We start from the raw sequence: 25196 nt of genomic DNA, 5'->3' as shown, positions 1-25196 counted from the left end.
ATCAAGGGCAATGGTGACACACCCATAACCTGAGTGGAAGCCAGATTGAATACTTGAGAGAATACTATAAACATCAAGAAAGCCAGTCAGTTGATTATTGACAGGTTTATCCAACAGTTGGCTGGAAGTCCATTGAGTGGTTGACCATTCTTGATACACACAGGAAACTGTTGAACATGTAAAAACCCAGCAGCATTGCAGTTCTTGACACAAATTGGTGCGCCTGGCACATACTACCATACCCTGTTCAAAGGCACTTAAATATTTTGTCGTGCCCGTTCACTATCTGAATGGCACACATACACAATTCTTGTCTCAATTGTCTCAAGTCTTAAATCATTCTTTAACCCGTCTCCTCCCCTTCATCTACACCAATTGAAGTGGATTTCACAAGTTACATCAATAAGGGAGTATAGCTTTCACCTGGTCAGTCTGTCATGGTAAGAGCAGGTGTTCCTAATGTTTTGTACACCCTGTGTATGTCCATGTGTTCTAACCATATTTGGCTTTAGGGCTCACCTAGGGCTCACCTAGCTCTGTACAGCAATTAAGCCTTCCACTGAAAAGTGCTTTCACCTCCACTTCAGCAGAAGGACCCTGAGGGCCTCGCACTCCATTTAGACGTCCCTCACGTCTCCTGCTATACATCTCTGCATAATACAGTTTCTGCACCCTTTGCAAAAAATTGGATTTTCAGAAGGATTTTCAAGGTCCTTATTTCCTATTTACTTAAAGATGTCCTCCAGCGATTTTTTCACTTTTCCTGTTAAGGTGATATCCCAAGTATAAAGACAGTAAAGTACACACAGTAAAGGGTAAACAAATATGTTTAGATTAAAATACTGTTTTTTAGACACAACTGCAAACTACCAGGAGGAGGGCATTCAAGGAGTTGGTTTGATGGGAAGTCCATTGGCTCGAGGAACAATAGAAGAGCAATAGAGAACACCCCCACTTGTGCCATGTCAGACATACCTGGACCACCTATTGAGATGTGCCTTTTGTTAAATAAATCAGGTGTCCAATGAGGTGAGAATGAGACTGGAGTGCTACTTTAAGTCTTTGGAGCATTGTTTACACAATAGCACATTTCAGTTTTTCAAAACTTTCCCCAACGGAAGCATTTCTCGTCGTTGAGGTCCAAGGAGGGGAAAGAAAGAATGTGATATGAACATGATGCATCCACTGAAAGAAGTGATACAGTGTCTGGAGGGAGAGTCATGGACATGGCCTGTGTTGTGTTATAATTGTAGTATGATCTAAAACAAAGACGCGCGACAATGAGGTTCTAGCTCCAGCCTGTTTATTAACCTAACCCTCGCATGTCCTACATAGGTACGGATACCCCCAAGGGACATCCTACTACATCTTCCCCTCTCCCATGAACAAGAACTCAACATGCATAACCACTGAAGCATAACTGAAATGCAATTTGGAAACCAGTATTATTCTCTAACATGCTACTTCCCATCCTGAAACAGTATGAAAGTATTAAATCACAGTATGAACATTAACTTAGGTACAGTCTCTTTTTGCTGGGTATGGTCCCAAGCAGTAAGTTTTCTCTTCACGTAACATATTCTTTCAGCCACTCTGGTGGCTTCACATCCCTTTTTGGGCGCGCTTGTGGCTCTGTGAGCATTCTCTCTCCTTCACCCTCTTTTTGTGCATTTTCTGTGGCCTTAGTCTGTGTGGCTGGTAGATCTGGAAGAGCTCTGAGGTGTGTTTTGTTCCTTCGTACCTCTTCTGAGCCTGTGTCCACCACATAGGAGCGTGGGGCATCTGCTTTCCTCAGCACTATTGCTGGTGTCTTTGAGTTTGTAATCCACATGCGTTGACCTTCGGTCAGCTCTGGCCTCTCCTTAGCACGGTGTCTCCGATTAAAGTCTCCAGTTTGCGTTTGTTTCAGACGTTTGTCCCTCTCAGCGAAGGCCTTCCTGTTAGGCCATCAGGGTTTAAGCTGAGCCGGCGAGACAGGCAATGGGGAACGCAGCCTCCTGCCCATCAGGAGCTCGGCAGGCGACTGCCCATGATGCAGTGGTGTAACTCTGTAAGCTAACAGAGCCCTGTATGGATCCTTGTTCTTTTTCAGCAGTTCCTTGACTGTTTTCACAGCTCTCTCTGCCTCACTATTACTCTGTGCATGGTAGGGGCTACTGGTCACATGTATGAAGTCATATTCTGCGGCAAAAGCAGAAAAGGAGCTCGCAGAGAACTGGGGACCGTTATCTGTAACCAGGACCTCAGCGACCCCTTGCCTGGAAAAAAATTGACTTTAATCCATTGATAACACCAGCTGATGTGGTTATGGGTGTCTTTGCTATTTCAATGTATCTTGAGTAGTAATCTACCACTAGCAGATAAGTGTCATTTTCCCAATAGAACATATCCACCCCTACCTTTTGCCATGGCCGTTTTGGCAGCTCCGTTGCCATCATTGGCTCCTGATGACAAGGTTGACATTTTGTACAGACCTCACAATGGGCCACTAGCTTGGCAATCTGAGTACTCAGACCAAGCCACCACACTGACTGTTGAGCCTCAGTCTGCATTTGGTTATCCCCATGTGTCCATCATGCACTCTGTCTAGCATTTCTGGTTGTAGAGTCTCTGGGATAACTATCTGTTGTCCTTTCATGAGAAGGTCTCCATTACAGTGGAAGTCACTTTGGTGCACCCAATAGGGCTTCAGCAACTGAGGCAGTTCCTCCTGCCTGGGCCATCCCTTTTTGCACTGCTGAACTATCTGTTGGCAGATGTGGTCTCGTTGTTGCTCCTCTGCAATCTGCTGCAGTTTGGTCTGAGATGCAGGTAGACTGTCCCTTATTGCATTAATGGACACCTGTACATCACCCTCTAGACATTGCTCCTCCTCTGATAATGGACGTTTAATTGGGGCCCCGGAGAGTGCATCTGCTGTGATCAGTGCCTTCCCTGGCACATACACCATCTTGTAGGTGAACCTCAGTAGTCTGAGGCGGAAGCGCAGGACTCTGGGAGGCAAGTAGTCCAGTGCTTTTGTCCCTAACAGAGCCAACAGTGGTTTGTGGTCAGTCTGCTGTAAACTGCAGGCCAATAAGGTATTGGCTGAGTCTTTCACATGCCCATGTGATAGCCAACTTCTCTACTTGAGCATATCTTTGCTCTGTGTCGGATAAGCTTCGGGAGATGTATGCTATTGGACGCCACTCCATGTTGTCCTGCATCTATGTGAGGACCACCCCTAGCCCAAAAGATGATGCATCTGCTGATACTTTTGTCTTAGCGTGGGGACGGTACTGGGCCATCTCCTTTTGATTTTGTCAAACGCTACCTGTTGCATGTGACCCCATGACCAGTCATTCTCTTTGGCTAGTAAGTCTCTCGGAGGTTTGGTTGTATCTGAGAACTGTGGGAGGAACTTACCCACATATGTGGCCATGCCTAAGAAGTTCCTGACTTCAGCCACATTCTGGGGTCTGGGCATATCTGTGATGGCGCTGATCTTCTCTGGGTCCGGCTCTATTCCAGCTGCACTGATTTTGTGTCCCAAGAACAAGACCTCTGATTGTGCAAAAGTGCATTTTTCATTGAGTGTCAGGCCAGTCTCCTGGAGTCGGGTCAGAACTGCTGTGAGCCTTACATCATGTTCTGCTCTGTCCCTTCCGCACACGAGCACATCGTCCGCGTGGACTATGACGCTACTCAGCCCCTCCAACAGCTGGGACATGCGTCTTTGGAAATGCTCAGGACCGGAAGCGATTCCAAATGGCAAAACATTAAAACAGTAACGGCCAAACAGTGTTATAAACGTTGTGAGTGCCCTACTCTCTGATGACAGCGGTATCTGCCAGAAACCTGAGCGGGCATCCAGCTTTGTGAAGACTTGTGAGCCATCCAACTGAGCCAGTGACTGCTCCACTGATGGTAAGATGTGTCTCTCTCTGCAGAGTGCCTCGTTCAATTTAGTCATGTCCACACAGATCCTTATTTCCCCATTGGCTTTTGGGACCACCACCATCCCTGCACACCAGTCTGTGGGACTCTCTATTTTAGACATCGCCCCAATGTCTTCCATCCTCCCCAACTCTTCCTTTACTCTGGCCAATAAAGGGATAGGCACCCGGCGGGGGGTGGTAAGGGCATAGGGTACAGCATCCTATTTCAGGCAGATTTTGTAGTCACCTTCTATCCTTCCTAGACCAGAAAACACTTTTGGGAATTTCTTTTTGAAAACCTCACCTGGGTCCTCCAGTTTGCTCACTCTCTCAATGAGTTGCAATGCTTCAATTGCTGGCAGCCCCAACAACTGTCTGGCTAGAGAGTAAATGACAAAGACAGGCTGGATGGCACTTTTGTCTTTACTCTCCAGTTTAATCACCAAGTGCCCTACCACTGGTAAAATGTTATTACTGGGCCTGTACAGTTTTTTGTTTGTAGAGAGCAAAGGGCCATCTCTGCTATAGCTATACAGCCTAGTTGGGATAGCTGTCACTGCTGCCCCAGTGTCTAGTTTAAATGACACAACCTCCCCATTGAGTTTAATGTCTGAATGCCAGCCAGTATTGTTTCCCTTTACTTCTCCCAGAAAGATGCTGTCCTGCTGTACCTCCTCTGAAACCTCATGCATTTGCTTTAATTGACAGACAGCTGAAAAGTGTCCTCTCCTATGACATTTCCTGCATTCCGCATCCTTTGCTGGGCAATCTTTCCCACATTTGCGACAAACATTTGAACTAGCTACTGGTGCTGTCTGTGATTGTTTTCTCCACGTCTGTCTCTGTTCTGTGTTCCCCTCCGTTTTTTTTTTAGCTCTGTATGAAAATGCATGTGTTTCCTCACTCTCTTCGTTCTGCAAGGAGCTGCTGTCGCGCAGTATCGTCAGCTGTCTTTTTACTGTCTCACTCTGCCTAACCTGGTTTACAGCTTTGGACAAGGTAAGCTGGGAATCCAACTGTAACTTTTCAGAAAGTGATATATTTCATATTCCGACTACAATCCGATCTCGGATCAGCTCTTCCCTGAGCTCGCCAAACTGACAATGTTCTGCTAGTTTGTGAACAGCTGTGATAAAACTGTCGGTGGTTTCACCCTGCTCCTGTTTGCACATATTAAACCTAGCTCTCTCAAAAATAATGTTGTGTCTCCCTACAAAATGCGTTTCAAAACAGTCTTTAACGGCACTGTAGTTAAGTTTCTCTTCCTCGGTCAACGTTGAAACATTTAATATATCCTCGGCTTCATCACCCATAGAGTAGATCAGTGTATTAACTTGAAATGCCTCATTTTTCACGTTTAAGCCTGATGCTACCCTGTACCTTTCAAAGCGCCTGATCCATTTCGGCCAGTTTTGAATGTCCATACAAACAAAATTATCCAGGGGACTAATGTGAAATCCGTCAGCACTAGCCACTGGCCTGTCCATGTTTGCGCCAGAGCCCATTGAACTTGGGAGTCTCAAACCCTGAAATCCCGCCAGCTTCTTCCTCTTGCAACATGTTGCTTAGCAGGAACTATGAGGATTCTGTGTTATGCACTATAGCCCGTTACCATATATGTGATTGAATATTATCTGCTGTTGGCTTGTGTGGATGTACAGTGCCTTGCGAAAGTATTCGGCCCCCTTGAACTTTGCGACCTTTTGCCATATTTCAGGCTTCAAACATAAAGATATAAAACTGTATTTTTTTGTGAAGAATCAACAACAAGTGGGACACAATCATGAAGTGGAACGACATTTATTGGATATTTCAAACTTTTTTAACAAATCAAAAACTGAAAAATTGGGAGTGCAAAATTATTCAGCCCCTTTACTTTCAGTGCAGCAAACTCTCTCCAGAAGTTCAGTGAGGATCTCTGAATGATCCAATGTTGACCTAAATGACTAATGATGATAAATACAATCCACCTGTGTGTAATCAAGTCTCCGTATAAATGCACCTGCACTGTGATAGTCTCAGAGGTCCGTTAAAAGCGCAGAGAGCATCATGAAGAACAAGGAACACACCAGGCAGGTCCGAGATACTGTTGTGAAGAAGTTTAAAGCCGGATTTGGATACAAAAAGACTTCCCAAGCTTTAAACATCCCAAGGAGCACTGTGCAAGCGATAATATTGAAATGGAAGGAGTATCAGACCACTGTAAATCTACCAAGACCTGGCCGTCCCTCTAAACTTTCAGCTCATACAAGGAGAAGACTGATCAGAGATGCAGCCAAGAGGCCCATGATCACTCTGGATGAACTGCAGAGATCTACAGCTGAGGTGGGAGGCTCTGTCCATAGGACAACAATCAGTCGTATATTGCACAAATCTGGCCTTTATGGAAGAGTGGCAAGAAGAAAGCCATTTCTTAAAGATATCCATAAAAAGTGTTGTTTAAAGTTTGCCACAAGCCACCTGGGAGACACACCAAACATGTGGAAGAAGGTGCTCTGGTCAGATGAAACCAAAATTGAACTTTTTGGCAACAATGCAAAACGTTATGTTTGGCGTAAAAGCAACACAGCTCATCACCCTGAACACACCATACCCACTGTCAAACATGGTGGTGGCAGCATCATGGTTTGGGCCTGCTTTTCTTCAGCAGGGACAGGGAAGATGGTTAAAATTGATGGGAAGATGGATGGAGCCAAATACAGGACCATTCTGGAAGAAAACCTGATGGAGTCTGCAAAAGACCTGAGACTGGGACGGAGATTTGTCTTCCAACAAGACAATGATCCAAAACATAAATCAAAATCTACAATGGAATGGTTCAATAATAAACATATCCAGGTGTTAGAATGGCCAAGTCAAAGTCCAGACCTGAATCCAATCGAGAATCTGTGGAAAGAACTGAAAACTGCTGTTCACAAATGCTCTCCATCCAACCTCACTGAGCTCGAGCTGTTTTGCAAGGAGGAATAGGAAAAAATGTCAGTCTCTCGATGTGCAAAACTGATAGAGACATACCCCAAGCGACATACAGCTGTAATCGCAGCAAAAGGTGGCGCTACAAAGTATTAACTTAAGGGGGCTGAATAATTTTGCACGCCCACGTTTTCAGTTTTGATTTGTTAAAAAAGTTGGAAATATCCAATAAATGTCGTTCCACTTCATGATTGTGTCCCACTTGTTGTTGATTCTTCACAAAAAAATACAGTTTTATATCTTTATGTTTGAAGCCTGAAATGTGGCAAAAGGTCGCAAAGTTCAAGGGGGCCGAATACTTTCGCAAGGCACTGTATGTATGTGTTTTGCAACATAGCTGACTTGAAACATTGTTAACAGTTTCAGGGCCATGGGCCTTTCTCATGATGGAAAAATACAGAATAACATGAAGACAGGAACTGTGCAATGAGTTGGGGGGGTGGCACATTCAGAACGCAGTGTTGCGAGAACAAACGGTCTTTTGTTAGATAACAGGAGCCAGGTGCGAGATAACGGTATCGAGCATGAGCGCATAGATATTTTTCACAGCAACAGTTACATCTATCAACTGAAGCGCTTAGGGGGCTGGGACCAGCCTCTGCGCCAACAATCAACTATAGGCTGGGTGAGTCTAAACCACGGCCAGTCTCTACTCTGACAGGCCGGCTCGGAAGCAGGAACTATTTCTGTCAGGGTATATTTATAATATCTTTGTCAAGAAAGTCAGTTCCTCGCAGTTTGCCCTGCGAGGTGGGACAGAGAGCCCGTATATACGAAAATTGCATTTACCACTTATTGCTTAGCTAATAAAAAATACATAGTACTTAAGTTAATCGACACCACCTCCAAGTTTGGCCTCGGCCGTTACCAGTGGAGGAAAATAAGGAGTTCATGGTGCATTTTAGTCTAATGTCTCTTTACTTTCAACATTTAGAGGCAGTGGGTCACAATCATACAATCCCTTATGGGGACCAGAAGGACTGACTGGGGACTTTGACAAGCTTAGTGACAAACACAATGTGGACATGATGAGAGACTATTTCACTGCTGCTATTTGATCAATGTTGTATTATTATCTTTAAGATATTCACAATCGAATAATAGTGACAGGGGGTACCTTGTAAGCTCAGTTTTGACAAAAAGGTAAGATTTGATGATAGCCTTCAGAGGACAGCTGTAATGAGAATACCTAAGGCCTTAGCCTGAGCTTGCCAGAATAGACTGCAGCTCCAATGCACCCCTGCACTGTGGCATCAGTATTCCAAGCCCGTTCCCATGGACACAGCTTTCCTTTCTTCCCCAAGCTAATAGGAGCAGGAGTGCCCTTCCTGCCTGCATGAAGTACTGCCTCTCACCACCAGAGTGCAGGATGTGTAGGATATCATGGTCCATTTCCTCCACTGCCTTTAAAAAAAATCCCTGTCACGCTGTCTAGTGGTTCTACTGTTTCTTTATGAGGAACCTGTTTCTTTTCTGCTACTGTTTCTTTATGAGGAATCTGTTTCTTATCTACTACTGTTTCTTTATGAGGAACCTGCTTCTTTATGAGGAATCTGTTTCTTTTCTGCTTCTGTTTCTTCATGAGGAACCTGTTTCTTTTCTGCTACTGTTTCTTCATGAGGAACCTGTTTCTTTTCTACTACTGTTTCTTTATGAGGAACCTGTTTATTTTCTACTACTGTTTCAAAAGTTTTTGTGAAAGTACATGTCTTGTAGAGGAGCCATGCCTAGCTATCTGTAGCCTCACCTCTCCCTGACCCCAAAATAACCTAGGTGAGCACAGTCAGCAACTCTCTAGTCAGCATAAACAAGAGGCCATCTCTCTCTCTCTCTCTCTCTCTCTCTCTCTCTCTCTCTCTCTCTCTCTCTCTCTCTCTCTGTTTCTCTCTCTCTGTTTCTCTCTCTCTCTCTCTCTCTCTCTCTCTCTCTCTCTCTCTCTCTCTCTCTCACTCACGCACAGTCTTTTACAGCTAACCTTGTGGGGTCACTCTTCAGCTGAACAGTTTCCAGCCGTGCTCAACCGAGCCCTTCTCTTGCAGTGGCCTTTTCGTTGGGGATAAGAGGCGAGTCTTCAGGTGACGTGCCTGACGGTCCCATGGGGTGCTCTGTCCCAGAACACTGGCTGATAAAGTCAGATAAAGGTCATTGTTGATTTGATGCGAGGTTATGTAACCTTGGAGACTGCTGTACTTAGACACAAAGACAGCCCAGAGAAGAGTATGGTCTCTTAATATTCCCAGCCAGAAGGAGACAGTATGTTCCTCCGGCCCCCCCACACACACTTCCCTGATCACACAGCACTGGGAGGTAGTGAGGGAGAGAGAGATAAGGGAATGGAGGGATAGAGGGAGACACTCAGAGTGAGAGGCTAATTTCTTGCATGCTAAAATGTAGATATTGACACACAGTAGGAGAGGGGAGAAACAGCGAAAGGGAGGGTAGAGAAAGTGAATCACACACACAATTAGAGTGTGAGAAATCTCTCCCTCCTCTGGCTCCATTTCAGATATGACACTTTGTAACCTTCAGCGACAGAGCATGGGAAACCCAGCCTATGATGGAGCCGTGTAGCCGGAGCCTTGCTCTCCTCTCACTGCGGTGGGCGCGGAGAGTTAACCCTCCATGACGTCCCCATGGAATGTCCAACTCTGTTAGCCTGCCAAGAAAGGACTTGACTCTTCAAAGGCACGTCTAGCCACTCCAGACTTGAACTCTCCACTGTCAGGATGGGGAGACGGGGATAGAGGGACGAAGAGAGGATGGCTGTTGAAGCCACAGAGAATCCAGTAGTAAGGAGCTCATTAGGAGTGTGGCCCACAAATGCATCTTCCCCCGCAATGAGATGGGACTCTTGTATGGACGGACACCATCGCCACACTGTCAATTAGATTTCAGCACTTCCCTCCTTTCATCACATATCCTGCATTCTAAGACAGAGAGAGAGAGAGATAAATAGAGAGGGAGGGAGGAAGAGGGAAGGAGAGAAAGAGGGAGAGAGATGTTCTGCATTCATGAGAAAGCAAGCTAAAACAACAGAAGAGAGAGAGTACATAGAGAGACAGACAGAGAGAGAGCGAGAGGAAGAGGAAAGAGATGAGAAAGTAGAGGAGAGGGAGCATATAAGCAAGAAGAGGCATGGTGATAGCAAGAACAAAACAAAGTGTAAGCCAATGGGGAAGACAGGTTGGAGAAGGGAGGAGATAGTATGTGAGTGTGTAAGTCACAGAGGGATAGAGAATGAGAGATTGTGCAGGAGAGGCAAATTAAGGACAAGCATGTTAGCCAGACAAGATGGAGGAAGTGAGAGAGGGAGGGACAGAGATAGAGATGAAAGAGAGAGGGAGAACGTCCATTCCCAAAGCATAAAAAACTGACGTGTGTGTGTGTACGGCAAGTAGGACTCGATGTGGCTTCATGGTAATGTCAGTATCTCCTCTCCTCCATTTAGGATTTGATGTAATCCAGCCTTGTAAAATGGCTGCTCTTTATAAATTCTAAATAAAAATGCCTATACTGTACATAAAATAGCCCTATTCATTCAGAGTGCTTCGCGGACACATTCTTAGACAAATTTATGGAGAGAGGCTTTTGTCAGTGAACTCAGATAATACAGTGAATCAAGATCTCAGCACTTTGTCTAATAGAAACAGTTTGGGGTCTTTTTCTTTTCCCCAAGAACCTGCTGAACCTTTAATTTGAATAGAGTTGGAGTCCAAAAAGATTGCAGATGGCTCATTGCTCCCACACTGCACAGAGATCACAAAGTTAGTGCTAGTAGTAAAATACAATAATAAAAAGGGACTCTGCTGTCCGAGCATCAGGGGGAAACTGGTTCCACCATTGGAGTAATGGGACAGAGAAGGGCTTTGACTGGCCTGTGCGGGAGCTGATCCCACACTCTTCATTGGCTCTCCTTGAGACCCTTTTCATGAGTCTTGCTGGACAGAGACCACTATATTACCCTCTCTTCATGAGCCATGCTGGATAGAGACCACTATATTACTCCCTCTTCATGAGCCATGCTGGACAGAGACCAGTATATTACTCCCTCTTCATGAGCCATGCTGGACAGAGACCACTATATTACTCCCTCTTCATGAGCCATGCTGGACAGAGACCACTATATTACTCCCTCTTCATGAGTCATGCTGGATAGAGACCACTATATTACTCCCTCTTCATGAGCCATGCTGGACAGAGACCACTATATTACTCCCTCTTCATGAGTCATGCTGGATAGAGAGACCACTATATTACTCCCTCTTCATGAGCCATGCTGGACAGAGACCACTATATTACCCTCTCTTCATGAGCCATGCTGGATAGAGACCACTATATTACTCCCTCTTCATGAGCCATGCTGGACAGAGACCACTATATTACTCCCTCTTCATGAGCCATGCTGGATAGAGACCACTATATTACTCCCACTTCATGAGCCATGCTGGACAGAGACCACTATATTACTCCCTCTTCATGAGTCATGCTGGATAGAGACCACTATATTACTCACTATTCATGAGCCATGCTGGACAGAGACCACTATATTACTCCCTCTTCATGGGTCATGCTGGACAAAGAGAGACCACTATATTACTCCCTCTTCATGAGTCATGCTGGATAGAGACCACTATATTACTCCCTCTTCATGAGTCATGCTGGACAAAGAGAGACCACTATATTACTCTCTCTTCATGAGTCATGCTGGACAAAGAGAGACCACTATATTACTCCCTCTTCATGAGCCATGCTGGACAGAGAGACCACTATATTACTCCCTCTTCATGAGTCATGCTGGATAGAGAGACCACTATATTACTCCCTCTTAATGAGTCATGCTGGATAGAGAGACCACTATATTACTCCCTCTTCATGAGCCCTGCTGGACAGAGACCACTATATTACTCCCTCTTCATGAGTCATGCTGGATAGAGAGACCACTATATTACTCCCTCTTCATGAGTCATGCTGGACAGAGACCACTATATTACTCCCTCTTCATGAGCCATGCTGGATAGAGAGACCACTATATTACTCCCTCTTCATGAGTCATGCTGGACAGAGACCACTATATTACTCCCTCTTCATGAGTCATGCTGGACAGAGACCACTAGATTACTCCCTCTTCATGAGCCATGCTGGACAGAGACCACTATATTACTCCCTCTTCATGAGTCATGCTGGACAGAGACCACTATATTACTCCCTCTTCATGAGTCATGATGGACAGAGACCAGTATATTACTCCCTCTTCATGAGCCCTGCTGGATAGAGACCACTATATTACTCCCTCTTCATGAGTCATGCTAGACAGAGACCACTAGATTACTCCCTCTTAATGAGCCATGCTGGACAGAGACCACTATATTACTCACTCTTCATGAGTCATGCTGGACAGAGACCACTATATTACTCCCTCTTCATGAGCCATGCTGGACAGAGACCACTATATTACTCCCTCTTTATGAGCAATGCTAGATAGAGAGACCACTATATTACTCTCTCTTCATGAGCCATGCTGGATAGAGAGACCACTATATTACTCTGTCTTCATGAGCCATGCTGGACAGAGACCACTATATTACTCCCTCTTCATGAGCCATGCTGGACAGAGACCACTATATTACTCCCTCTTTATGAGTCATGCTGGACAGAGACCAGTAGATTACTCCCTCTTCATGAGCCATGCTGGACAGAGACCACTATATTACTCCCTTTTCATGAGCCATGATGGACAGAGACCACTATATTACTCCCTCTTCATGAGCCATGCTGGATAGAGAGACCACTATATTACTCCCTCTTCATGAGCCATGATGGATAGAGACCACTATATTACTCCCTCTTCATGAGCCATGCTGGATAGAGACCAGTAGATTACTCCCTCTTCATGAGTCATGCTGGACAGAGACCAGTAGATTACTCCCTCTTCATGAGTCATGCTGGACAGAGACCAGTAGATTACTCCCTCTTCATGAGCCATGCTGGACAGAGACCACTATATTACTCCCTTTTCATGAGCCATGATGGATAGAGACCACTATATTACTCCCTCTTCATGAGCCATGCTGGATAGAGACCAGTAGATTACTCCCTCTTCATGAGTCATGCTGGACAGAGACCAGTAGATTACTCCCTCTTCATGAGCCATGCTGGACAGAGACCACTATATTACTCCCTTTTCATGAGCCATGATGGATAGAGACCACTATAATACTCCCTCTTCATGAGCCATGCTGGATAGAGACCACTATATTACTCCCTTTTCATGAGCCATGCTGGACAGAGACCACTATATTACTCCCTCTTCATGAGCCATGCTGGACAGAGACCACTATATTACTCCCTCTTCATGAGTCATGCTGGACAGAGACCACTATATTACTCCCTTTTCATGAGCCATGATGGACAGAGACCACTATATTACTCCCTCTTTATGAGCAATGCTAGATAGAGAGACCACTATATTACTCTCTTCATGAGCCATGCTGGATAGAGAGACCACTATATTACTCTGTCTTCATGAGCCATGCTGGACAGAGACCACTATATTACTCCCTCTTCACAAGCCATGCTGGATAGAGAGACCACTATATTACTCCCTCTTCATGAGCCATGCTGGACATAGACCACTATATTACTCTGTCTTCATGAGCCATGCTGGACAGAGACCACTATATTACTCCCTCTTCACAAGCCATGCTGGATAGAGACCACTATATTACTCCCTCTTCATGAGCCATGCTGGACAGAGACCACTATATTACTCCCTCTTCGTGAGCCATGCTGGATAGAGACCACTATATTACTCCCTCTTCATGAGCCATGCTGGATAGAGACCACTATATTACTCTCTCTTCATGAGCCATGCTGGATAGTGAGACCACTATATTACTCCCTCTTCATGAGCCATGCTGGATAGTGAGACCACTATATTACTTCCTCTTCATGAGCCATGCTGGACCAGAGAGACCACTATATTACTCCCTCTTCATGAGCCATGCTGGATAGGGAGACCACTATACTGTATCAACAGTACCACCCCATACATACCTGATACATTGGGCAACATTCATAGCCATCTGAGGGGACCTTGCAGCAGGTGTTTCCCTCCTTACACACCTCTCCGCCTGGGCAATCATCAGCAGAGACCTGGGCCAGCAGAGACCTTGGCCAGACTGTTGATAATTGATTACAGGTGGACCCCCTGGTTAAAGCCTGTTTTTAGTGTTTCACCTGTCTAGTTACATAACGTACTGCTGATCAATAGATCAGGGGGTAAGTTATGTTGATTTCACTGGGTATTGTTGTTGATTTCACTGTGTATTGCTTATAGAGAGTGTATCTATTGTCTTCTGTCCCAGGTTGCTGCCATCATGACTCTACCTTTTGATGTGGTGAAGACACGAAGACAGATCCAACTGGGAGAGATGGAGACACTGGGAGGTGTGTAATTACAGGGTCTTATGTACCCATATGGCCATTCACGTCTGAAATCGTATTTTATCCTCTGATAGAACGTAGGATTGCCCACTAAATCTCTGTCTTTCTCCCCTTCCTCCTAGTCCCTGTGAAGTATCCCACATCCACATGGCATATCATGAGGGGAATTTGGGCTGAATCGGGATACAGGGGGCTCTTTGCAGGTAAGTCCAAAGGATATATAAAAAGTATATATTTGCAATGCTTGAAGCGCTGTTATAGTAAGCAGTCTGAATGGAGGACTAAATCAGGTAAATTGTGTCTCTTTATCCCCCTCAGGTGATCAAAGTTGCCCCAGCCTGTGCTGTCATGATCAGCACCTATGAGTTTGGGAAGATCTTCTTCCAGAAGATGAACCTTGACCAGGAGCAACAGGCCTGCTGAGGGGCTATGTGTGGAGAAGCAGGGTTGGCTACCTTCTTCTGTGGCAGAATGGGAAGAGACTGTTCGCAGCTGCCAATGCACGCTCACATGCACGCTGTCTAAGACTGCTCCTGGTTAAGACTTTGCACCTAGAAACCTGAGCTTCAAATCACCCTGGAGGAGTCTCTGTCTCTCAATTCAGACAAAGGCAAAGACATGAGGAATGGGCTTTTTTGCTGTTTTCTAGCCCTTTCTATTGGCCCACAGGGAGGCTACTCCTACAACTGTGAACACTGTCATACGTGTAACCATGAATGTGTCCATTAGTTAAATTCAGAACTGTGGGGGAACGGCCCTGTGACCTGGCTTATTCAGACTTTAGCATGCTTTCCTTGCACGCTAAAAGGTGTTCATCTTTGCTAGTACAGCCCCCTGCTGTTCATACCCGGGAGAACACTTCTAACAACAACCCTAAAAAAACTGCATGCAAAGTAATCCATTCAATCAAGACCTTCCCTTCAACTACTAGCCCAGACCAAATGCATGGCTGAGCTGAGATGAGTGGATATTCTTAATGTAGCATTCTCTCATATTGATTTGTCATCTGACCAATGGTAGCCTACTATTCAATGTCCATTTTTGTGATGGGAATAAATACCATGTAGGTAGGTGGGTTACCATGGCTCATTCCCCTAGGATGAGAACTGGGTTTTATGAGTTAATTTGGTACATGTTATTCAATCAAATGAAATACTTCAGACAAAACAGCTGGCAAATTGATTATGCTATCTAAAAGGGGTTGACATACTTTTTATTTATATTTTTACATGATTGAATGTGTGCAGGTTTTCTGTTGATCCATTTCAGACCTGGGCTAAGTCAATATAGTTTTTTTGAAGAATGTTCATTAGATTTTTTTTCAGCATTTCAGAAAGATCTGGAGTTCTACTAACTAGGCTACTGGACTGAACTGAGTTGTTGCCTTGATCTTCAATTTGTGTGTTTATTATTTCTTGTGTACCTTACATGGATGTATAGAATGTTTTATATGCTCTGACTGGTTTTACTGGTTTTTAAATTTTTTATTTCACCTTTATTTAACCAGGTAGGCTAGTTGAGAACAAGTTGAGATGGACAGTTGTAAAATAAAAAAGGTGTTGCACCAATCACAAGAGCTTTTGCCTTATCTATTAGCTGATGCATTTCTGTTACAGCTGAATTCTAGATTTTGAGGCAAGCGTTTGTACGGCAGGAAGGCGGAGCCATGATGCTGGTTGGCGACGTTAATCACGTGATGGTCCTTGGTCACGTCCTTGTATAAATACTAAACATCCCCCTTACGTAGTCCTCTTTTTCAATCGGCTGTGAGACAAAATGGTGAGTTCGTCTTTCTTATTCGAGACTTGCGTTTTCTATCTTCTTAAACCTTATATGTTCCCCCTCTAAGTTAATAGGTAAGATGTGTCTATCTGTAATTAATACAGTTGTATGTTAGACCTTACCATAATAACATGATCTTAGATTATTACAGAATGAATGTATGAAGTAATCGTTGTCACACTGGTAGTTTAAAATGGCTGATACACTGAGGCCTAGCATGCTTCGTTACTCAAATACATTTTAAATAGACAGTTTGTAACGTTAGTTCACAATCAAACTGGTTTAAAACTGACAACGTGCTAGTTACATTTCTACCGTTTTTATAACGGGCTTTACCTTTATGAGGCCTGACCCATTAGCTCGCCCAACAGTAGCTAGTCAAGGTCCTCCGAACCTCTAACGACTACCGTTACACATGTTTATTCCAAGACTTTGTTTACTTCCTTCAGTTGGTCTTTATTTAATTGGGATTTATTTAGTGAGGTTGCATTGAATATGGGTGACGAGTCCCTCGACGGGCAGACAGAATGGTTGGCCTCGTGCTGTTCCTGTTCAATGTCGAGTTCTGACATACTGACTCGAAGTGCGTTCATATAGCTTTGTATGCCTCATGGACAATGTGCTGAATTGCGTTGTCTTCACAGTCCCACCGTAAATTTTCGGCTCCCCGCCACGGATCCTTGGGTTTCCTGCCCCGTAAGAGGAGCAGACGTCACCGTGGTAAGGTGAAGAGTTTCCCCAAGGATGACCCCAGCAAGCCAGTTCACTTGACTGCCTTCCTTGGCTACAAGGCTGGCATGACTCACATCGTGCGTGAAGTCGACAGACCTGGCTCAAGTGAGTATTTGGCTTCATTTTGTTTTGTTTAATTGACTGGGTGAATATTGCTGTGGGATTTATGAATACATAACCAAGCCATATTAGTTTCGGTCTTGCATTAGTGTTTGTCTTTTTTTCTGCCTGTGATGATCCCCTCGACGGGCGGACATATTGGGTCTAACCCTTGCTGAATGTCGAGCACTGAGCGCAGTCGTTGAGCATTGACATTATGCAATTTAAGTCTACTGTGAACTCCTGTATTACTAACCTTTATACCTGACTATTTTCCTACAGAGGTGAACAAAAAGGAAGTGGTTGAGGCTGTGACCATTGTGGAGACTCCTCCCATGGTTGTGGTGGGTGTTGTGGGTTATGTCGAGACCCCCCGTGGCCTGCGTTCCTTCAAGACCATCTTCGCTGAGCACATCAGTGATGAGTGCAAGCGTCGCTTCTACAGGAACTGGTGAGTCATTATACTCATGAAAAATAATAGATATTTAAACAAACATTTTGACTATTGGTTGGATAGTGTTTAATTACGTTTTAATATGAGCTTTGAAGCACGTTGCTCGACATATAGAACATGTGGTGTTTCAGTGAGCGAGTCTTAACATCCGGTGCCCCCCCTGGTGGCAGCTCCGCTCGGGTGCCTCTTGGCCCGATGAGCTCCGGGCTCCTCTGGCCGGTGGAAAGTGCTTCTTAGACACCGCGCCATGAGCCGAAAACCCTTCTGAGGCTGTAACTGCCCCCTTCGCCCCTGTGAAGGCTGGGCGAGCAGCTGAGTACAGTGTTCTTCCGCTGGCCCCCTGGGGTTATGAAGGACCTGTGCCAACTCGTGTGCCTCTTCTCCCCTACCCTCCGGTCATGCTGCATGCTCTTAGGTACAAGTCCAAGAAGAAGGCCTTCACAAAGTACTGCAAGAAGTGGCAGGATGACGAGGGCAAGAAGCAGCTGGAGAAGGACTTCGCCTCCATGAAGAAGTACTGCCAGGTCGTCCGCATCATCGCCCACACACAGGTGAGTTTGAGCAGGATAGAATACGCTCCCTGCAATGCCACATAGTTTAAATGAATCAGATTTCCCTTTGTCTGTGATGAGACCACGGAACACAGCGTCAGGCATGACGTCCGACACGCATGAGGATACATTCCATGCTGCCTTCCTTCTGAGACAATGTCCCCTGTATCACATTTTAACCCACTTTTGGGATAAATACGAAGTGTTTGTACTAGCTATACTGGTCCTTGTCCCAGGACTAGCAGGCTCACCTGCCTCTCCCCTCCAGATGAGGCTGCTGCCCCTGAGGCAGAAGAAGTCCCACCTGATGGAGGTGCAGCTCAATGGAGGCTCCATCTCTGACAAGGTGGACTGGGCCCGTGAGAAGCTGGAGCAGTCTATCCCCATCACCAATGTCTTCACCCAGGATGAGATGATCGACGTTATCGGTGTCACAAAGGGTCACGGATACAAAGGTATGCATCTTAACCTCTAGTGACTCCCCATCCCGCATGAGGGAGTGTAATCATCGACTGACACTAATTAGCATAACTCAACAGACATAAATATTCCTATTCATGAGGATCACAAGTGAAATATATTGAGACACAGCTTAGCCTTATGTTAATCACCCTATCATCGCAGATTTTCTAAATATGCTTTACAGCCAAAGCTAGGCAAGCATTTGTAAGTTTATCGATAGCCTAGCATAGCATTTTGTCCAGCTAGCAGCAGGTAACTTGGTCACGGAAATCAGAAAAGCAATCAAATTAAATCGTTTACCTTTGAGCTTCGTATGTTTTCACTCACGACACTCCCAGTTAGATGGCCAATGTTCCTTCTTTCCTAAAATATTATTTTTGTAGGGGAAATGGCTTCGTTTGTTCACGTTTGGCTGAGAAATCACCTGGAAATTACAGTCACGAAAACGCAGAAAAATATTCCAAATTAGCTCCATAATATTGACAAACATAGCAAACGTTGTTTATAATCAACCCTCAAGGATTTTTTCAAATACCTATTCGATAATATATCAACTGGGACTGGTGGCTTCTTAGTAGGATGGAGAGAAACAATGGCCGCATTTGTCCATTCACTGGACACATAGGAACGCAGAGCCTTCTAAATAAGAGTCCCTTCCTGTTTGGATTTTCGCCTGCAACATCAGTTCTGTTACACTCAATCTTTTTACAGTTTAGGAAACTTTGATGTTTCTATCCTAAGCTGTCAATTATATGCATAGTCGAGCATCTTGTCCCGACAAAATATCCCATTTACTACAGGAACATTATTTTTCCAAAAATGAAAATACTGCCCCCTAGTCACAAGGTCAAGGGCTTTGTGTGTGACCACGGAACACTGTCAGGCATGGCGTCTGACACGCATGAGGATGCATTCCATGCTGCCTTCTGAGACCACAACCCACTAATGACTGTAGTTAACCAAGCTTCAGTTATTCATGCCAAGTCCTCAGGTACTAAACATTGAAATTTCCCCTTCAGGTGTCACCAGCCGTTGGCACACAAAGAAGCTTCCCCGTAAGACCCATCGTGGTCTGCGTAAGGTGGCCTGTATCGGTGCCTGGCATCCCTCCCGTGTGGCCTTCTCTGTGGCCCGTGCTGGTCAGAAGGGCTACCACCACCGCACAGAGATCAACAAGAAGATCTACAAGATCGGCCAGGGCTACCACACCAAGGACGGCAAGCTGGTGAAGAACAACGCCGCCACCGAGTACGATCTGTCCAACAAGAGCATCACCCCTTTGGGTGGCTTCGTCCACTACGGAGAGGTGACCAATGACTTTGTCATGCTGAAGGGCTGCACAATTGGAGTCAAGAAGAGGGTGCTAACCCTGCGTAAGGTGAGGAAAGGGACAATTCCATCTTATGCATGCTTATTCCAATGCATTGTCAGTTGGCATTTAGGTACTTATAAGTTGGCTGAACTGAATAGGTACATATTAAATACGGGTAGTTCCCTCCCTGGGCCGATGAAACGAATGGCCGTGTGCTGGCCCTGTTGCATGTAGAGTTCTGGCGTGTATTGACTTTAGGGCATTTGTTTCATACCAGATGGACAATGCGCTAAATATTGTTGTCCTGTATGGCCCGTTAAAGGAATGCATCACATCTGTATATTTAAAAAAAATATTCCTATTTTTTTCAGTCTCTGTTGGTGCAGTCCAGCCGTCGTGCCACGGAGAAGATCGACCTCAAGTTCATCGACACCACCTCCAAGTTTGGCCACGGCCGCTTCCAGACAGTGGAGGAAAAGAAGGCGTTCATGGTGCGTTCAGTTTCCATGACATTTACTTGTCTCTTCCCTTGTCTTCACTCTGTTTCACAAGTCCCCTGGATCAATGTAGTGGACCCACCCTAGTTACATACAACCGGCATTGCAGCTCAGTCCCCTATGCCCATAGTGCACTTATCGTAACCTGGTTCACTCTTGGTATGAATTTGGGTTCCATTCAGGTGCCAGATCAAACTTCAGTGAGGCAGGGGAGCGGCATCATTTTTTTTGCTGTTCCCTGTTCACTCTCTGGGAACATCACCCCTGGAGCCACAGATGGAGTAGAGGTTGCTTATTAAACTCTGTATATGCGTTGACACTGACCACTTGTCCTTTTTGTCTACAGGGACCACTCAAGAAGGACCGCATTGCCAAGGAAGAGACTGCCTAAATGTCGTGTCCTCTAGCTCTGTCTGGTGGTATGAGTCCTCATGCTGCACTGCGGAGTTGTTTAATAATAAAACAAGTGAAAAGCCCTTTCTCGTTTCTTATGATATGCATAATCTCACACTTGAATCTGAGGCTATGTGAGGCCTACGTGGGCCAGGCAATTTGAGTTCTTGTATTTGGGTCGATGCATGAGTTTGTTCATCAAATGAATTTCTTATTTGCTAAATCAATTTGAGTCTTGATAAGTAGGACAGTTGACAGCCCAGCAGCCTTCAGGGAAAAATTTGACTTATTTATTTTTTACGTTAGTCGTGTAGCAACTGTTTGTACCACCTATTGTCTAACACTGGTGTACACGTTGCTATAAAGTCAAATAATGCAGTTTAAAATTGAGGCAATTGTTCACTATTTTTATACGGTCCATTTTGGCTGCGTACTGCCTGACGATCAGCCCTCGAACTTGTCAAGATCAACATGGCTCATGAAATAAACTGACTTCAAAAGCACTGCTTGCCTGTAGTTCAGTGTAGCAGTTGCCTACCTTGCGGGAGCTGAAGGATGATGCATTTGGGCAGTACTGGTTGCCCTGTACCGCTGCCTGTCAGCATTTTGGGAAGCTGCAGATGACAGCTTGGTGAATAATAAACAGCAGCTGTGGTTAATTAGTACAGTTCAAGGTTAATAGTTGGGTTGTGAATCTCACGACTGCCTGCATAGTTACACGGCAAGAGGTACGCATTGTATAAATGCTCTCTGCTACAATCATTGTGCGTAATGGGAATTTGGTCAGGGTAACAGATCTTGGCACTTATTCCATCAACACTGAGAAAGTGACTGGACTACTGTGATATGGCCTGCTGCTGCAGGCTGTCTGGATTTTCAAGGGAATGGACACTGCAGTCCAGAGCGCACTAATCAGGATGATGGTATGTAGATAAATTCCTTGTCAGATTTAGACCATTGCTTTACATGAATGTGAAAGTATACAGCCACGTCTTTCTAAATGCAAGCCAACTGGCTATACAAAGTGTACAGAACATTAACACCTTTCTATTGAGTTGCACACCCTTTTGCCCTCAGCCTCAATTTGTTGGGTCGAATGTTTCCGCTTGTGGAAACTTTGGCACAATGTCACTGGCGTAACAGGTGGAGGATGAGGGCTGCAGTAGATACCTCGGATAGGGGGGAGTGAGGCCTAAGACGGTTTTATAAATAAACATCAATCGGTGGGTCTTGCGACAGGTATACAGAGATGACCCGTTTACAGAGTAGAGTGTCCTATAAGGAGCATTGGTGGCAATTCCGATGGCCGAATGGTAAACATCTAGCCGCCTGAGAGCACCTTTACCTGCCGATCTATAAATGAAGTCTAATCTAGCTGGGGTAGGATGGTCATCCGAGTCAGGGTTAGTTTGGCAGCTGAGGTGAAAGAGTGATTACGATAGAGGAAACCAAGTCTAGATTTAACCAACATACACCTGCAGCTTTGGTATGTGCTGAGAGGACAGTGCACCGTCCTTAGGGTACTTCCTTGGTGACAGGCAGTGGCTGAGACGGCAGATATTCTGACTTTATACACTGCACTCTTTGAGAGATGTCATCTACAAAATAGCTTCCAACACTCTACCCAGCAAACTGGATGCAGTTTATCACAGTGCCATCCGTTTTGTTACTAAAGCACCTTATACCACCCACCACTGCGACCTGTATGCTCTAGTCGGCCTCACCGCCAGACCCACTGGCTCCAGGTCATCTACAAGTCCATGCTAGGTAAAGCTCCGCCTTATCTCAGTTCACTGGTCACGATGGCAACACCCACCCTTAGCACATGCTCCAGCAGGTGTATCTCACTGATCATCCCTAAAACCAACACCTCATTTGGCCGCCTTTCGTTCTAGTTCTCTGCTGCCTGTGACTGGAACGAAATTCAAAAATCGCTGAAGTTGGAGACTTTTATCTCCCTCACCAACTTCAAACATTTGCTATCTGAGCAGCTAACCGATCGCTGCAGCTGTACATAGTCTATCGGTAAATAGCCCACCCAATTTTACCTACCTCATCCCCATACTGTTTTTATTTATTTACTTTTCTGTTCTTTTGCACACCAATATCTTTACCTGTACATGACCATCTGATCGTTTATCACTCCAGTGTTAATCTGCAAAATTGTAACTATTCGCCTACCTCCTCATGCCTTTTGCACACAATGTATATAGACTCTCTTTTTTTCTACTGTGTTATTGACTTGTTTATTGTTTACTCCATGTGTAACTCTGTGTTGTCTGTTCACACTGCTATGCTTTATCTTGGCCAGTTCGCAGTTGTAAATGAGAACTTGTTCTCAACTAGCCTACCTGGTTAAATAAAGGTGAAATAAAATAAATAAATAGTTAGCAAACCAGGCCAAAGACCCCTCAGAGACACCAATAGTCCTTAGCCGGCCCACAAGAATTGAATGGTCTACCGTATCAAAAGCTTTGGCCAAGTCAATAAAAATAGCAGCACAATGTTGCTTAGAATCAAGGGCAATGGTGACACACCCATAACCTGAGCGGAAGCCAGATTGAATACTTGAGAGAATACTATAAACATCAAGAAAGCCAGTCAGTTGATTATTGACAGGTTTATCCAACAGTTGGCTGGAAGTCCATTGGGTGGTTGACCATTCTTGGTACACACAGAAAACTGTTGAACATGTAAAAACCCAGCAGCATTGCAGTTCTTGACACAAATTGGTGCGCCTGGCACATACTACCATACCCTGTTCAAAGGCACTTAAATATTTTGTCGTGCCCGTTCACTATCTGAATGGCACACACACAATTCTTGTCTCAATTGTCTACAGGCTTAAAAATGTTCTTTAACCCGTCTCCTCCCCTTCATCTACACCGATTGAAGTGGATTTCACAACTCACATCAATAAGGGAGCATAGCTTTCACCTGGTCAGTCTGTCATGGTAAGAGCAGGTGTTCCTAATGTTTTGTACACTCTGTGTATGTCCATGTGTTCTAACCATATTTGGCTTTAGGGCTCACCTAGGGCTCACCTAGCTCTGTACAGCAATTAAGCCTTCCACTCAAAAGTGCTTTCACCTCCACTTCAGCATGTAATGAGAAGGACCCTGAGGGCCTCGCACTCCATTTAGACGTCCCTCACGTCTCCTGCTATACATCTCTGCATAATACAGTTTCTGCACCCTTTGCAAAAAATTGGATTTTCAGAAGGATTTTCAAGGTCCTTATTTCCTATTTACTTAAAGATGTCCTCCAGCGATTTTTTCACTTTTCCTGTTAAGGTGATATCCCAAGTATAAAGACAGTAAAGTACACACAGTAAAGGGTAAACAAATATGTTTTGATTAAAATACTGTTTTTTAGACACAACTGCAAACTACCAGGAGGAGGGCATTCAAGGAGTTGGTTTGATGGGAAGTCCATTGGCTCGAGGAACAATAGAAGAGCAATAGAGAACACCCCCACTTGTGCCATGTCAGACATACCTGGACCACCTATTGAGATGTGCCTTTTGTTAAATAAATCAGGTGTCCAATGAGGTGAGAATGAGACTGGAGTGCTACTTTAAGTCTTGCATTCACACAATAGCACATTTCAGTTTTTCAAAACTTTCCCCAACGGAAGCATTTCTCGTCGTTGAGGTCCAAGGAGGGGAAACAAAGAATGTGATATGAACATGATGCATCCACTGAAAGAAGTGATACAGTGTCTGGAGGGAGAGTCATGGAGATGGCCTGTGTTGTGTAATAATAACCTCCAGAGGCACTGACCCTCACTGCAGCGCAAGCACAGATACGTCCAGTCCCAACACCTACAGCACTCTTATACATAATATCACTTCTTTCTCCAAATCTGCCAGTAACACTGTAAAATACAGAACTAATTACTCCCTGCCTTTCTAATGGAGGTGAGGTCAACTGTTCAGGTAATGGCCTCTTTCTGGAAGAATCTCTCCATCTGCTCTGAAGTACCTTCTCAGGGCTTTATCAATTATGAAACAGCATTTCTGCCTCTGATATAATTTTTTTTTTACCCTTTTTTTTTACCCAATTTCATGGTATCCATTGGTACAGTGGCGTGTGAAATTATTCACCCCCCTTATCATTTTTCCTATTTTGTTGCCTTAAAACATGGAATTAACATTGATTTTTTTTGTGGGTTTTTCTCATTTCATTTACACAACATGCCTACCACTTTGAAGATGCAAAGTATTTTTTATTGTGAAACAAACAAGAAATAAGACAAAAAAACTGAAATCTTGTGCAGGAATAACTATTCACCCCCCCAAAGGCAATACTTTGTAGAGCCACCTTTTGCAGTAATTACAGCTGCAAGTCTCTTGTAGTATGCCTCTATCAGCTTGGCACATCTAGCCACTGGGATTTTTGCCCATTCTTCAAGGTAAAACTGCTCCAGCTCCTTCAAGTTGGATCGGTTCCGCTGGTGTACAGCAATCTTTAAGTCATACCACAGATTCTCAATTGGATTGAGGTCTGGGCTTTGACTAGGCCATTCCAAGGCATTTACATGTTTCCCCTTAAACCACTCAAGTGTTGCATTAGCAGTATG

At 44.7% G+C, this 25196-nt stretch overlaps 1 protein-coding gene and 3 non-coding genes across 5 annotated transcripts; all 4 read left to right on the top strand.

Moving 5' to 3' along the window:
• Positions 1-16027: 16027 nt before the first annotated feature.
• LOC110486633 (60S ribosomal protein L3) lies at positions 16028-20699 on the top strand. 2 transcript variants are annotated; one of them, XM_036941345.1, is made up of 8 exons: positions 16028-16112; positions 16760-16952; positions 17229-17397; positions 17816-17951; positions 18220-18406; positions 19433-19791; positions 20097-20216; positions 20569-20699. In XM_036941345.1, exons 1-8 carry the CDS (start codon positions 16110-16112, stop codon positions 20611-20613), a joined length of 1212 nt encoding a protein of 403 aa, XP_036797240.1. In that variant the 5' UTR covers positions 16028-16109; the 3' UTR covers positions 20614-20699. The 2 variants fall into 2 exon arrangements, with proteins under 2 accessions (XP_036797240.1, XP_036797241.1); XM_036941346.1 differs by lacking the exon at positions 16028-16112 and adding an exon at positions 16641-16645.
• Positions 18017-18110, top strand: LOC118938627. The gene has a single exon (XR_005035834.1). It is a non-coding gene; the product is annotated as a small nucleolar RNA U83B (small nucleolar RNA).
• Positions 19271-19350, top strand: LOC118938629. The gene has a single exon (XR_005035836.1). It is a non-coding gene; the product is annotated as a small nucleolar RNA U83B (small nucleolar RNA).
• On the top strand, positions 20352-20483 carry LOC118938618. The gene has a single exon (XR_005035825.1). It is a non-coding gene; the product is annotated as a small nucleolar RNA SNORA54 (small nucleolar RNA).
• Positions 20700-25196: the final 4497 nt, after the last annotated feature.

Source organism: Oncorhynchus mykiss, chromosome 13 (genome assembly GCF_013265735.2).
Source record: "Oncorhynchus mykiss isolate Arlee chromosome 13, USDA_OmykA_1.1, whole genome shotgun sequence".
NCBI classification, from domain to species: Eukaryota; Metazoa; Chordata; class Actinopteri; order Salmoniformes; family Salmonidae; genus Oncorhynchus; species Oncorhynchus mykiss.
Note: the sequence above shows the minus strand (reverse complement) of the source record. Positions and strands in the feature narration are given on the sequence as shown.